This window comes from Acanthaster planci, linkage group LG14, assembly GCF_054643075.1.
Source record: "Acanthaster planci isolate LZ-2023a linkage group LG14, COTS_SCS, whole genome shotgun sequence".
Taxonomy (NCBI): domain Eukaryota; kingdom Metazoa; phylum Echinodermata; class Asteroidea; order Valvatida; family Acanthasteridae; genus Acanthaster; species Acanthaster planci.
This window is the reverse complement of record NC_141790.1, coordinates 11696854-11711539: the sequence shown is the minus strand read 5'-3', so window position 1 is coordinate 11711539 and position 14686 is coordinate 11696854. Positions and strand designations below refer to the sequence as shown.

General features: G+C 42.0%; 2 protein-coding genes across 2 annotated transcripts; both read left to right on the top strand.

Moving 5' to 3' along the window:
* Nucleotides 1–215: 215 nt before the first annotated feature.
* On the top strand, nucleotides 216–6037 carry LOC110983553 (NXPE family member 3-like). Its single transcript, XM_022242876.2, has 8 exons — nucleotides 216–655; nucleotides 1029–1079; nucleotides 1237–1305; nucleotides 1652–1714; nucleotides 2084–2178; nucleotides 2446–3003; nucleotides 3187–3239; nucleotides 3507–6037. The coding sequence occupies exons 1-8, from the start codon at nucleotides 560–562 to the stop codon at nucleotides 4310–4312; spliced, it is 1791 nt and encodes a 596-aa protein (XP_022098568.2). The 5' UTR covers nucleotides 216–559; the 3' UTR covers nucleotides 4313–6037.
* Nucleotides 6038–9296: 3259 nt separating this feature from the next.
* On the top strand, nucleotides 9297–14629 carry LOC147796856 (proton-coupled folate transporter-like). Its single transcript, XM_087146037.1, has 6 exons — nucleotides 9297–9940; nucleotides 11917–12921; nucleotides 13150–13284; nucleotides 13729–13812; nucleotides 13922–14081; nucleotides 14267–14629. The coding sequence occupies exons 2-6, from the start codon at nucleotides 11961–11963 to the stop codon at nucleotides 14376–14378; spliced, it is 1452 nt and encodes a 483-aa protein (XP_087002163.1). The 5' UTR covers nucleotides 9297–9940; nucleotides 11917–11960; the 3' UTR covers nucleotides 14379–14629.
* Nucleotides 14630–14686: the final 57 nt, after the last annotated feature.

Below are 14686 nucleotides of genomic sequence, written 5' to 3'. Positions count from 1 at the left end.
CACCTGTATATTGGAGACCGTGGATTTTATACTTGTACTTCTCACAAAAAATTCTGGGACATGAAACCACTACACTGTATTTCATCGCTTGAAATGTCAACAAGCAATTGCCGCGCTGCCGTTAAGTCCACAATATTTACTGTTTGTACAATATCCCACATTACTATACAGTGACCTTTGATCGAATACTAAACTAGACGGCTGGTTATTAACTCCATTCCATTCCGTAGTGCGTTTTGGAACAAGTTATCAGCGAGTTCTGTGTCAGTCGAAGAGTGGTACCAGGTATACGTGCTTTTCTGTTTCCATTTTTGAGATTACCAACACGTGTTTGTCGAACCTTAACTTTCGAGTCTGTAATGTGCTTTTGAGTCTAAAACCACTGAGGTCGCAAGGTGGTCTCGATATCAACGGAGAGAGGTATCTGCTGGCATCATGTAGAATAGCCATCGTCAATGCTTAGGCCCACGGTCTGTACTGTTGTTCTTCATGGTTAGGGCTGACTGAGCGCGGAATATGAAAACTCAGCTGTTCTTTGAATGACGACAACTGACTGAGAATGAGGCTAACGGCTACTGTTAGTATTTCCTACAAGATCCTGTGGGTAGCGATGATGGTCTTCGGTACGGGCGCTGTGTCTATCTACTGCTTATGGGTAAGCCATTATGTGCTCATGTGATGTAACCAAATTTTGCTAGTTGAGGCCTGCATAATGTTACCGTAATCATATAAGACGACAAACGAGGAGTGTGTGGCGGTGTCGATAACGCGTATGCTTATGGATGAAATGCCATTGTTAATCGTTTTAAATACAGTAATGTTCGAGATTAAGGTAATCAGGGTTTGTATATTATAATGAGTTTAGCTCAATGTTATTGAGCATATACCGACCGCAGTACACAACGGCATCGTGCCTAGTCAAAACACATATCATGTCAAAAAGATTCGACCAAGCTGTATTTAAAATAATATACCCATGATCAAATCAAACGAATGCTTAACGAAGTTGTCATTTTATTCATTTTTAGATGATGGTAAACGGGGCAACTCGATACACGGAACAGCAGTATGGAGCAAAGGTGAGTAGTGAAAGTGGCCGTGAGTGGTGGTGGGAAGGGATGAAAAACGCTTGGATAAGGTAAAAATAATGGTTTTAGGTCGTCAGGCCTTTAGGCAAATGAACAGGGTAACCTTCATTTAAAATGACATGGTTTTGTTTTATTTTATAATTTTCAGACTGGACATCGTCAGAGAGGTCTCAGCGTGCTCAAAGATATTACAAGAGACGTGTCTCTGAGACAGAAGGTTCGCTTTGTTTTGCAGTTGCTAGTACATGTGCCAGGTTGCTGCTCGTAGCATAGTCGAAAATTACTGTAAATGTTTGAACAGTGCCCCTTCTCGGGATAATGCAATGAAATCAAACGCATTAAAATGTCGCACTCATTTTCTGCTGAGCCAAACGAAGATCTGGCCACTACAAGCTGATTTTTCCAAGTTTCAAAGTGGCAGTTGGAAAAAATGTTGAATTTTCCTCCCGTTTAAACAGTTTTTGCAAAGCACATATAGCCTACACGCAAAAGGACTTCTTTTTAGACAAGATTTAAATATCGATCATCTAAATGGAATGTTTTTGTATTTCTTTCACTTGTAGAGCAAACTGAAAATCGTGGATCCCCCGGTAGATGGCGAGTTTAAGGCGCAGCCGAAAGAGGAGGTGCTGTACGCGTTACTAAACTTCACATATTAACGCAAGCTAAAGGAACAGTTACCTTTGACGGCATTGAAGTGTAACACAAAGGTGTCATTTCAAGGCTTGTAAAAATAATTCTATTACATGGTCCTTTGAAGGGCTTTTGTGTTCCACGAGGGAAGAGAAAGAGGTATAATATTGGGACGATTTTCATGCCTCCGGACTCAAAAGGTTGGCACGCTGATTAAAAGCCAGCACACACTAATTAGTTGGAGACGCTGTAGCGTCAGAAAACGGGATCATTTACAGGAGGAAAAGTCTGGAAACTTTGCAGTTCAGAAAGACGTTGGGGAATGAACATTATCGATTTTGAATCTGTAACCATTTATACAGAGAGTGGAATTCGATGCTATCCGGCGAGTTTATCCGGAGGAATACGCCTTGCGGGATGTCAGTAAACTTACGAGCTCTACCAAAAGTTCGTACAGGTAAGTGTTTTATTGGCTGCACAGTCGCTGGCATAAGGTAATTATTGTGCGTCATATTTTCATTATAAGTGGGTTATTTTCTTCACTACTGTATTGACATACATCATTACTTGTAAATTTCCCTAATGAGAATTGTCTTTCGTCTGTTCATGCATCATTGTATGACCATTTAAGGTGAGGAACTGGTGGCGAAAATTAACCATTTGTCTTGGATTTTTACCAGCATTTATTTTTCTGATTAATGAAAGAGTAATATTTTACTCACAGAATTAAAGGTGATAGACAGAACGTCCAGTTGGGAGATACACTGCACGTGGTAATCCAGGCACGAGACAGTCGCAGCAAAGACCGGGAAGAAGGGGGCGATTTCTGGTTTGCCACCCTAGCCACCAAGCAGAACAGCTCAGGTACAGCCGGCCGAATCATGGACCACGACAACGGTACCTACAGCGCGTACTTCACGGTGGGCTGGCCGGGCTCCGTGGCTCTTGAAGTCACGCTGGTGCACCCTAGTCACGTGGCTGCAGTGATGACCAGTGTAATCTGGAACGAACGGGATCGGGTGGAGTGGACAGGTCGATTTCAAATGGCGCCAAATTCGACCATAAAGTCAGACAGGCGATGCCTATTGAGGCGCCAGTACGTGCCTCTGATTAGCGAATGTGTCATGACGTACCCAAAGGCTATGGGACAGACAGTGTTGGTGTGTGATGCCCCAGAGAAGGGGATCCCTTGCAGCGGGTTGAACGCCCTCTATCCTAACCTTACTGCCGTCAATGACAGAATCAAAAGCTTCACCCGGAACTACTACCAAGTTTTCTCTGGGTGAGTTTATTAATAGTTCACGTTATCCTCTCGAAGTTTCTGCAAATCAGAATGAAGCACATTGAATGATGGCTCATTTGCTTTGACTTAAGTATGGTTATATGGATATAATAACAAAAATCGTTGTTTTGATTTGGTTTTGATGAAAACTAATGTTCCCTCTTTCTTGACTCCGCTTTTCAGGGACTATTTTAAAAGGAGACTTACTCGTGGCCCGAGCAAACTTTTAATCAAAGGTACGCATGACATGTTTCAGGTTCGTAACCTTTTTAATTGAAAATAGACAGACGTAGACCATTTTGATATTGAAAGCGTCTTCTTTAATTAAATTACACTGAATTTCTACCTTCCTCTATTAAAATTACGTGTAGTTTCAAGACAGAAACGGTGTAATAACTCTTAAGATTTGTTTCTTGAGGAAACAGGGAAACCAGCTCTCAAAGTGAGTTTTTAAAGGGAACATCTGTAAACGATGACATTGTCTCGATCACGATCATTTTCAGCGTCTGAACACCGACGGAAGAAGCTGATGAGAGATCAGGAAAGTCTTCCTGCCTGCCAGCCCGATCAGTCTTCCCCTAGCCACGGCTTGGGTTACTGGGAGAAGAACATCTGGCACTCCCATCTTTGCAGGACGAAAGAGAGCTGGAACAACCCTTCAGAAATCGGCGAGTGCTTCAGGTCGAAGGAGGTGTTCTTTCTTGGAGACTCTGTAATGCGGAGATGGATGGAGATTTTGTCAGGAATGATGGGTTTCCCCTTTCTTGGTAGGGCCTCTGAGGATGAGGATGTTCACATCAAGCTGCCCTCGCTTAATTCTTCGCTGACTTTCCTCTTACAATCTTTGACCTTTAGCTCAAAAGGTACACCGCACCTAAAACCTATATTTGAGGCAGATATCCTAGACTTTATGAGGAACAAGGGGTGTAACTACGTCGTGGCAATGGGCTCATGGGCACATTTCTCCCGGTGGACCCGAGAGAGCTTCGTGGAACGCGTAGGGTTGCTCAGGGAAGCCGTTGTGAGATTGAAGACCAACTGCCCGGCCGCCAAGGTCGTGGTAGCCGGTCCGCATCCACTCAGCCAGCCCAACAAGGAATCCCGGATTCATGTCAATGACCTCATTATCCACAACATGGGGGAGATCCTTGAAGATGCCTTCAGCCAATCAGGAGCCTTGTACTTGGATCGGTGGGACTTGAATGTTGGCTATCCATCCAGCAAGAAGCTTCACATGCCCACTGAGGTGATACAAGGTGAACTCAGCATATTTTTATCCTACGTCTGTGGTGAAGGCGATACAGGATAGAGACAGCAATAAGCAATCAGTACTGAAGGGCCTTCTGAAATAATGTAACACATTATTTGAGAAGTGTAAAGGTCAAAAACAAGAATTATTTTCCCAAGTGTTCCTTGTCATTTGTAATAAAATGCTTCAGTGTGTGTATTAATAAATAACTTTGGGTGGCTGCCCTGTCTTGTTAGAAGCTTTACGAACGTAATTAAGTGCCATAAATCAAGGCAATGGAAGAGGATTTTAGGATTCTTAAGACGAAACTCCAACGCTCATTCAGGATAAGGTTTGACGCACGAGCGAGATAGGTTTCAACGAGAGCACATTTCGAATAATGGGGAGGTCAGTCCCTTTTATTTATACCCAGCAAAAACTGTGGTGTTACATTTTACACCGCCAGTGTTATCGGAGGACCAGTCAACCACATCTCATCAGTGTCAAAACTTTGGTGTTATTTCAACACTCTTGGTGTTACCTTTAACGCTCTCCAGTGCATTTATCCCTGGGGGCTTTAAGTCTAGCCTGGCATCAAGGCAATGCCTCGACAAATTGCTGCTGCTTCATATAAGCCTACCGGCCAATTCAAAAGTACTGACACGTTGACATTCAGCACTAACAGCAAGATGACTTAAAGTAGTCACTGCAAACATGGATTGAAACAGTTTAAAGAGGGGCATTACTGATGCCAAGTGCGTTAAAATATTTTACAGAATTTACGGCATAGCCGAGAGCCTGTTTAGGGTGACACAGTACCAAACAAAATAATAATAATTACACTGACACACGTGACAATTCTTGATATCCATCGAATTATTAAATCAGGCTTGTGTAAATGTTATATTTGGATCATATAAGTCATGATTCATGTCACGTTGTACTCTACTGTTTGTTAAATCTATAGAGGCGGATAATGCTCGCCCGTTTATGTTGATAGCCTCGGGGTTCACTGTGGAATTTTATTATCGACGGGGATATGAGTCTGGGTTCTGAACTTCTAGCTTTAATCCCTTGGTACTGTTCTCGTGTTTTTGGCTCATTTTAAAATAACATGCAGTGCCTCAAGTTGGATTATAGCGGTTTATGGTTTTCCAAGTTGAACAGATGAATTTAATGAAGTTGTTCCTTGACTGTTGTCAAAACCGTAGCCAAACAAAGGTTTATATCTAGAAATGCAGAGACAAGGACAGCAGAGACAAGGGCCTTCAGAATTTGATTGCAGATATCAATTCTGACGGCAGCTATTGGCAGTTAGTTTATGTTTCATTTTAAATAAGTGAGCTCATGACATGGAAATATTATACAACCAAAAGAATTGTCTTAGACGAAAAGAAAGAAATATGATCTTTAATATATTACTCGGTGCCTGCGCTAATCATAGAATTTAAGAAATACGATTTTAATGAGTTTTCCGTCTGGCCATTTTTCTAAAGTGCATTCCCGCGAGTACTTTATCTTGCAGCCGGATAATCCTTGAGACGATTTATATGTACATAGGCTTATTATGATTCATTTGTCATCTAACGTCCATTTCAGAACTTGCTCACGTGATTTCTTCTAACAACCATGTAGAACCGCTGAACTGAGTTGAGAGCATAGGCGTCATTTATTTTGTGTGACGCCAAAGCGCTGATAGATAAGCTTTCTGAGTATGGTTTACTGATGTTTATCTTATCGTCAATTTAAGGCAGGTCTGTTGTTGAAATAAAGCAGTTAATGAGGTATTTTTGCCGTGAAAAGTAATTCTGTATGAAGTGCATGTAGTTATATGAAAAAGATTTTAGTTTTTTAAGTCCTAATAAGCTTTAATAACGTTATTATTTCCAGGGAGGATGTAATATATATCACCTTTCCATGAATCCAAGTCTTCAATGCTTGCATCTCGACATTAATGACTCAACACTGATGGAATACTCGATGAGATGAGTTTTTCATGGTATGAAAATCTGCAAGAGTACGTTCTAATATCCATTCATATGTAAATATACCACGCTTTAGGAAATCCTTGATATGTCATTTAATTAAACCGAGCCAAAATCATGAAATGTTTATATAGATTATATTTGTGTACAGGTAAATGCAACGTTTTGAGTTAGACGGTTGGCAGCGACCAAAATACGTTTATAAATTGGCCACATTGTGAGTACTTCTGTCGAGTTTATATTCAATGCCGCTCCCTTCTCTTGCAACGTTTGGCTGAAAATCATCCTTTGGCTCCAAAACGTGCACTACTCTGGAATTTAACAAAAAACATGTAAATACAAACATTACAATGAGATATTTCAGAAGCAACGCTTACAAAAAAATCTGCTTGTGTATGTTGTGCTTGTGCGTGAATCTATCGACCAAAGCGCGTTGGGAAAAAGTCGGCAGATTTCGCGCGTTGTGATTGGCCAACCCGTTGCAAATACGTGATGGCGCACTATTGTGAATTGCCCGTAAAAGACATTTCGAACAGTGGCACACTGTAAAAACTGTGACGTTACATTTAACACCTCCAGTGTTATTGGAGAATCAGTCCAACACATTTCACCGGTGTTAAAATTGTTGGTGTTATTCCAACACTTTGTTACTCGTAACAATCTCTAGTGCATTTAACACTTGTAGGTGTGTAAAGTATTACAAGAGGAGTTAAAGCAACATCTTATGGTGTGGTCATCTGATAACACCAAAGGCTTTGTTTTTAACAGCACAGTTTTAGCAGTGCACCATGAAATACCATTGCTTCAGAGTGTTCGCTTACTTGCTTAAATCAAGGGCAGGTCCAGAATTTACAATGGGATCGACACAGTGTGGTTGAACGTGTCTGTCTTTGAAACGATTTATTTGACAGACTGATAGTCGAGATAAGGGGAAAGAAAGAATTAGGATGTGCTGGGTGGTGTGGAGAATTGAGCAGCTCCATTTCCTTAAAGGATCCAGGAAATGAAGTTTTCTTAGAATCAATTTTTGTGTATTTCTGTACTCTTTTTCCATGTATGAAGACTGTTTGTCATCTTGTTTGAGTTACGTGAACTGAATGGTGCTCTTTTTCAAACATTAAAAATCGACCAAGCATTTCCGGACAAGTGAGGGCGCTTTTGCTTTGATGTAAATCCAGGAAGACATGGTTCAGGTTGCGTGTTTTCATGTTTAAATTGTGAACCCCAAATTTTCTAACTGGGAACATTTCTGTGAAAAAGATGTTGCTGGATTATTGCCATATACTTACACTGCATAAATTGCCAAAGAAAATGAAATCTGCCATCTCAGTGGTTAAAAATATAGAAATTTCCTGTGCTCAAATCAGTGCAACATTGAGATTCGGTGCCTTGGATGACATCATAGTTCTTCTCATGAATATGCAAATAGCATTAGCATAAAACACAAAAAAACCATCAAAATATGGGTTAAAATTGCAACAACAACAAAAAATAAAATAAGGTTAATTGAAACCCAAAGATGCAATTTCAAGGGTTTTTAGTAAAATTTATAAAAAATTTTCTATTTCCTGGTTCCTTTAATTCTGGATTTTTGCCCTGCCCGGCGTGTTTTTTAACACTGTACGCTCAGTGTATGGCCCGAGGGCTTGTGAAAAACCCACAAGCGCACTCGTGTGGGACTCGAAACTCTCGACCTCCTGCTTACTAGTGCAGACGCCTTAACCACTCGACCACCGAGCTTGCCGGTGTCAGCTGGCTCGTTCGAATCGGATGTAGCAGTGGGTACTGCGGACAGCTCAAAGATGGTTTTGCGCCGGGGAGATATACATTAAGGTTGGATTTTTGCACCAGCGGATGAGCCTGCTGCCAACGGTGTGTGCCAGATTAGGAGGAGGTACCATGCCTGTGTCGGTTTGTGTGGCTCTTCCACTGCGCTACCATTTCCCCTTCCCAAGGATATATAGTTGGGTAAACCTCCTCCCCTTTGGATCAAGTGAAAACTAGCACCAGGCTTCCAGCCCCTGCTTCTGCTGATATCCATTCACCTTTCCCTGCTGCTTCAGCTTCTATGACATGAACGACTCAAAGCCCTCGGGAAGGTCATTCATCGACTGGGACCTTGCTGGAGGCCAAATCAATTTTCGACATGTTGCAAGAATTGCCACAGGAAATGTTCTCACATGTGTAGGCTCGGAACCTCGATCGCCGGGCTCACAGAGGCCCGTATTCCGGGTAAGGGCACCATGAGTGTATGTCACGAGTCCATCATTTTTCCGGTGGATCCGGTCACACCATTGGTGTAGCCGTTTTCCTCAATAAGACAGCCAGCGGCTGCATACTGTCTTGGCAGGCCATTTCCGAACGTCTGCTGTCTGTCACACTCAAGCACCGGCATGGGGTTAGCACCTTCACTGTCGTGTATGCTCCCTCTGAGGTTGCCTGTGACTCAGACAAGGATTCCTTTTATGGTCAACTAATTTCTCATTGCCTCCTCTGTTCCTCGCCATGACAAGTTTATTGTACTCGGAGACTCTGACGCGGTTTCAGGTTCCGATAAGTCTGGCTTTGAACATGTTGTTGGAAACTTTGGCCACGGTGCAGTAAGTGAAACTTAATTTGCATGATTTCCTTCGGTCTTGCTCACCGCCCAGCCATCTCAGGCTCATAGAACATTTACAGACTCACCTGGATATCGAATGACGGTCACGCAGCCAAAGAGCTTGACCACATACTTGTCAACGACCGGAGATGCCTGAAGTCTTCCAGGTTTATCGCGGTGCTGAAGCCTCTGCCAACACCGATCACTGACTTCTTGTCGCACAGGTTCGTATCAATCCCTTCATAAAGAAATCTCTGCCTGAACGCCGCCCAGACCACCATTCTTCTAACAGACTCCTTGGTGGCAACCAACTACTCTATAGCGGGATCCCAATACGACGCTTTATAGCGTCGACTGATTAAAACAATTAAACCCCACATTAACATTAATTACAATACAAGGTTACAAATTTAAAGAAAGAACCATAAAACTAAAAATAAAACATGAGATCACACTTGGTCATTTAATAAACATGCAGCGCTTGGATAAAAACTGTTTAAGGTACGGTTGGAATCGACTCGGATTGACCTACATCTGGGTGAGATGTGTCTGCAATAATTGACTTCGCTTTCGTTAGGACACAAGCTTCATGAAGTTTGTCCAAAGAAGGTAGATCACCACCAATTATATTGCTGGCATTGTTCACAACAAGACTGATTCAGTTCCTGACATCCACGGTACAGTTTCCATACCAGAATACGGGTGAAAAGATAATACATGTACTTGGCCTCGTAAAGTCCAAAACATCACCTGACCGAAATGCAGCCTTCTTTTGAGCACAAAGTTTATCACGTATTGTCTCAGTTTAACCAGGATTTATCAATAGGGGATCTTTTTACAGTTCTCTTTGGAATGCAAATCTCCTCACAGAATCATTACGACCAGTCCATTCATCAAGATTGTTGAACTGTCCACAAAGATGTCCGAATCTCTGCATGCAAAGCAGTCCTGTAGTCGCTGAACCGCGATATCCGTCCATTGAAGGGAGAAAGCATTCAGTGGGATTCTGGCGTTTCAGTTCCATGTGTAGGTAACGCATAGTAGTGTACAGCACATACTTGAACACTGGAACCAGGAGGTATTATATACTTCAACCGTTTCTCTTTTCATGTGGCAGTGATTGAGGTAAGATCGCTCAGAGTACGTGAACTTTTGAAAGCCACAGTTGGGTAACCTCGCAGGCCTGCACAACAACTTATGAGAATACCCATATCAATCAGACTCTAGTGTACTGCACGTCAGTCACGTATATTCACCCATCTTGAAAAAACATCTTGAAAATATATTCACCCAGCTCTGATCAATACAGTTAATACATGACACTGTTTGGGGCGGCGCATGATAGGGGTAGCCATAATCCGGCCCTGTCTTCTGCGATACAGCTTCGCATTTTGATCAAAGGAGACAGCGGTGGAGGGCCGTAGCCAGTGTTCGATACTTGTGCATGCCGTGGTTTCACACGGAGACGCCGTATCGCGTGTTGCCAACATAGAGTACAACATAAAACGTTGAAAATATTTCTTGTAGGGTTTTCCTGAAGATATGCGCCATATACGGTATATATTTGCAATGGACGTTTGTAATGACACACATGATGAAGCCAAAAGTACAACTTTTTTTTCAAAAGAGATATTGATTTTATGCAACAGCGTCATTAGAAGTGAGTATCGTTCCTTGCCACAAATAAACTAATTTTTATCGACACCATTTAACCCTACTAAATTTTACACTATTCGAATATCAACTGGACTATCGGTTAAGCAATGTATTGCTGTGACAGAATAAAATCACAGCGAACCTGATTTTAAAGTTTGTGAATCTGGCTTCAAGAAACTTTTGCATACTAATGACCATCAGAATGGCCTTTAGTTCGACGCTGGCTCCATATTGATATGTTTGACATTCTTGTGAAACCCCCCGATTGCAAGAATATCATGATTTGTTTTGCACGAAGTGAGAAAATAAGCGAAATTTCACTGCTCGAAAAAGACTACTGCATATTTGATTACATAAGATCGTTGACTCGCAAAATAACCCAGCAAAAGTCTCGTTTCCATCACAAAAGCTCACTGGTGCTCCAGTGTATGACCCTGACCAATAAGCAAAACTGAGTTGTGCAAGGAAACATATTACGTGCTGTAACTCCCTAATGCATCCGGAACTACTGGTAAAAGGTATTGTCGCTTCGCTTCCGTGCTTCTATTTTTATAATTCAAGGTTGATTTCACATGCGACTGTATTCACAAGAGTGCGCCTCTAAGAGTTTGCAACACGTTGGCCAATCATAACGCGCCAAATCTGTCGACCCTTTCGAAACGCACACTGCGATTGGCCAACACGTTGCTAACTCTTTGAGGCGCACTATTGTGAAACGCCCGTATCGTTTTGTCTTAGTATCGGTAGCAAGAAAATGGCAGTTGGAAAAGGGAGATCACGTAGAACGCTCTGTGCATCATCCATTTTATGCTCAGAACGCATAAAATACGTAGTGTACATGTTCATGACAATGTGAAACCGTTGCAACCGGCCGGGTGGCTGCAACCCGCAACTTAATTATATCCTTAAAAGGATCAACATTTGTGATATGCATATGACGCACGTCGTACGTGACCTCCTTTTCAGACATAATTTCTTGCAGTCGGGATTTTCACAAGAATGTGAAACACATGAATATGAAGCCAGCGTTTAACTGAAGACCATCTTGATGGTCATTAGCTTGCACAAGTTTTTAAAGCCAGATTTAAGAACTTAAGAATTAGGTTCGCTGTGATTTTATTCTGTTGCAGCAATACATTGTTTAAAAACTAATCAACCGAAAGTTCAGTTGATTTTCGAATAGTGTAGAATTTAGTAAGGTGAAATGGTATCAATAAAATCAGTTTATGACATGTCAAGGAACGGTACTCATTTCAAATGACGCTGTTGCATGAAATGGCTCAATATTGTTACGGATATACGGCTATTCGTAAACGTAATCTACAGTTTGCTGTAGATTCGTAAAAACTACACTCTGAACAAATGCGTGACGTCACAGAAATAGTTTAATGTCACAGAATATGCCGAGTCACTGTTCTCATTTTTGTTATGGATTCCCCCTTCAGGTTCTGCAGTGACCCGACGCAGCAACAGCTCTCTCTGTCACAGTATGCCAGATTCGGAGGACACGCCACTACTTGGCGTCCGAGTTAGGCCCACTTGGATTTCAGTGGTGCTTCTTCTCATCTTTCAGGTTTTAATCTTAGTTCCGGGTGAGACAGTGATGGCAACACTCAGCGTTCAGTTTGTGCGTTGCACCTTCGCCCGTCAACGCAACTTCACGCTTCCCGCGGATGGTAACGCTTGCGTTGCCACCAACACAAGTCGCGAACTGACCGAAATCCAGGCCGAAACCGCTCTGTTTTCAACATATCAAAGTTTCCTGACAGACCTAATTCCAGTCTTGACTGGTTTGCCTCTCATAGCGGTGTCTGACTTCACCGGTCGCCGGCCCATATTCCTCTTATCATGCCTCGGTCCCCTGGTTATGGCCGCAACCTTCGTACTTGTATCTTTCCTCGAGCTTTCTGTTTACTACACTCTCATCGGCTCTGCCGTGTATGGCTGCTCTGGTGGGTTCGTTCTCCTAAGTTCGATTAGTTTGCTGTATGCAACAGATATTGTGCATCCCAAGAAGAGGGCCGTTGCGTTAGCAGCAATCTACAGCATTCAGTATATTGTTGTATATCTGGCCCCTCTTATCTTGAACAGTTTGCTGGGCGTCTTCTGTTCGTTCACTATTATCTATGCAATCATCGGTTGTTTCGCTCTGCTCGCTCTCCTGTGGATGTTACCGCCATGTATCATCCAAGAATCCACAAATAAGAAGGCTGTCGATTTCCGAAACCTGCTGAGGGAAATCCCCCGAGATATCAAGGACCTCTTCGTGGGTGCCACTGAAGGACGGCGGTGGAGACTCGTGCTGGACTTGATCTGCTCGGCGTCATTCTACTTCGTCTCTTACGGCTTCCAGAATACCGTCAATCTGTATGCACTGGGCCAGCCTTTCTGTTGGACGCCCTCACTTGTCGGCACTTTTGCGTTGTGGTACGGGGTACCGAATGCAACAGGTATTTCTCTAGCAGAGCCTTTCAGAAACCAATTCAGTTCACAGTTCATTCATTAAACACCAATGGCGACTTTTCTTTTTGTTTGTTATTAGTTTTATTATCTATATGGATTGAATATTTTTCAATATTCAACTCAATATACGCATAGTCTTGTTTGAGGTGTTAATAACAATAAACCGACCCAAGATAGAAGACAATTGGGATTCATCTTCCTCTGTTATTCCGTAGTGGCACCTTTCGCTGTTTGGTTTTTTGAAAAAATTGCTTCCGATTACTGGATCCTCTACTTGAGTACCTTTTGTGGAGTAGCACAGTATCTGATAACAGCGACAGCTACAACGAACGAAGTCTTGATCTATGGAGGTGAGAGACAGTAATTATGGGGGAGGGTCGAATGCCTGCGCTTCCTGGAAGTGATGTTATAACATTCTGCCATGTATAGCCAGTCTCCAAATTTAAATTTGTATAGAATTAAGAAAAAACGGATAAGGAATTGAAGGAAACACATTGCTCGTGCAGCAGCAGCGAATAGATTTTGTTCATCGACTGCCGTTGTACGTTGCATTATCAAAGAATAACTTGAAGGTTTCGACACACCGAAACTGGTTCTAATTTAAACTATTACAATTACTGGGCCAATCTGAATATTTGTGACTAGAAGTTTAAATTCTACCAGAGCACAGATTTAGTTTACAAACCATTCCTTTATTAAAAATTGAATTGTTACATAGTTACATCAGGGTGAACAGTAGGCCTATACGTAGGACCAAATGTGCCTCATCTTTTTTTGTTTGGTTTTGTTTGTAGCAACCTTGGGCGGCCTTTTCTACGGTATTTCCCAACCTGTGTTCGTTTCTCTGATGACAAAATTGGTTGCACAAAGGAGCCACGGTGAGCAACACATGATATATTTGAATGCAGTCACCAACGCTCTTGCGAAGAGCACTGGTCAAGGTAAAATCATATACTCACCGTCCATGTTTGGCTCTTATTTCACTAGGGGCATTATTTTCGATGTACGTACTGGTCGTGTCCTCATCGTGTGCCGTTTCATTGGTGGTTGAGAGCTACACGTACGCCTTAGTTGTCCAGTGTGGTCACGCTGTCGATATCTTCTTCGTCATGGCTGGTATAACAGGACTCGTTTTCATACCCACTATGTAAGTTTTAAAGTCCAAAATAATGACAAAGTTTTGAGGAAAATTAAACTCTTTTAAAACGTTCGGGGCTATCTGCCTAAAGAGGCACACCGTCATCGGTTTAAACATACACAAGCAAAGTTTTTGTAACCATTGCTTCTGAAAACTCTCATTGTAATTTTTGTATTTCCATTTTTGTATTCCAGAGTAATGCACGTTTTGGAGCCAAAGGATGGTTTTCAGCCAAACGTTGCAAGAGAAGGGAGCGGCATTGAACATAAATTCGACAGAAGTACTCACAATGTGGCCAATTTATAAACGTATTTTGGTCGCTGCCAACCGTCTAACGCAAAACGTTGCATTTAACTGTACACAAATATAATCTATATAAACATTTCATGATTTTGGCTCGGTTTAGTTAAATGACATATCAAGGATTTCCTAAAGCGTGGTATATTTACATATGAATGGATATTAGAACGTACTCTTGTAGATTTTCATACCATGAAAAAACTCATCTCATCGAGTATTCCATCAGTGTTGAGTCATTAATGTCGAGATGCAAGCATTGAAGACTTGGATTCATGGAAAGGTGATATATATTACATCCTCACTGGAAATAATAA

Coding starts and splice junctions, on each gene's coding strand:
- LOC110983553 (XM_022242876.2), top strand. CDS start 560: ATGAGGCTAACGGCTACTGTTAGTATTTCCTACAAGATCCTGTGGGTA. Junction 1,715..2,083: donor AGGCGCAGCCGAAAGAGGAG/GTGCTGTACGCG, acceptor CCATTTATACAG/AGAGTGGAATTCGATGCTAT. Junction 3,004..3,186: donor TACTACCAAGTTTTCTCTGG/GTGAGTTTATTA, acceptor TCCGCTTTTCAG/GGACTATTTTAAAAGGAGAC.
- LOC147796856 (XM_087146037.1), top strand. CDS start 11,961: ATGCCAGATTCGGAGGACACGCCACTACTTGGCGTCCGAGTTAGGCCC. Junction 12,922..13,149: donor CGGGGTACCGAATGCAACAG/GTATTTCTCTAG, acceptor GTTATTCCGTAG/TGGCACCTTTCGCTGTTTGG. Junction 13,285..13,728: donor CGAAGTCTTGATCTATGGAG/GTGAGAGACAGT, acceptor TTTTGTTTGTAG/CAACCTTGGGCGGCCTTTTC.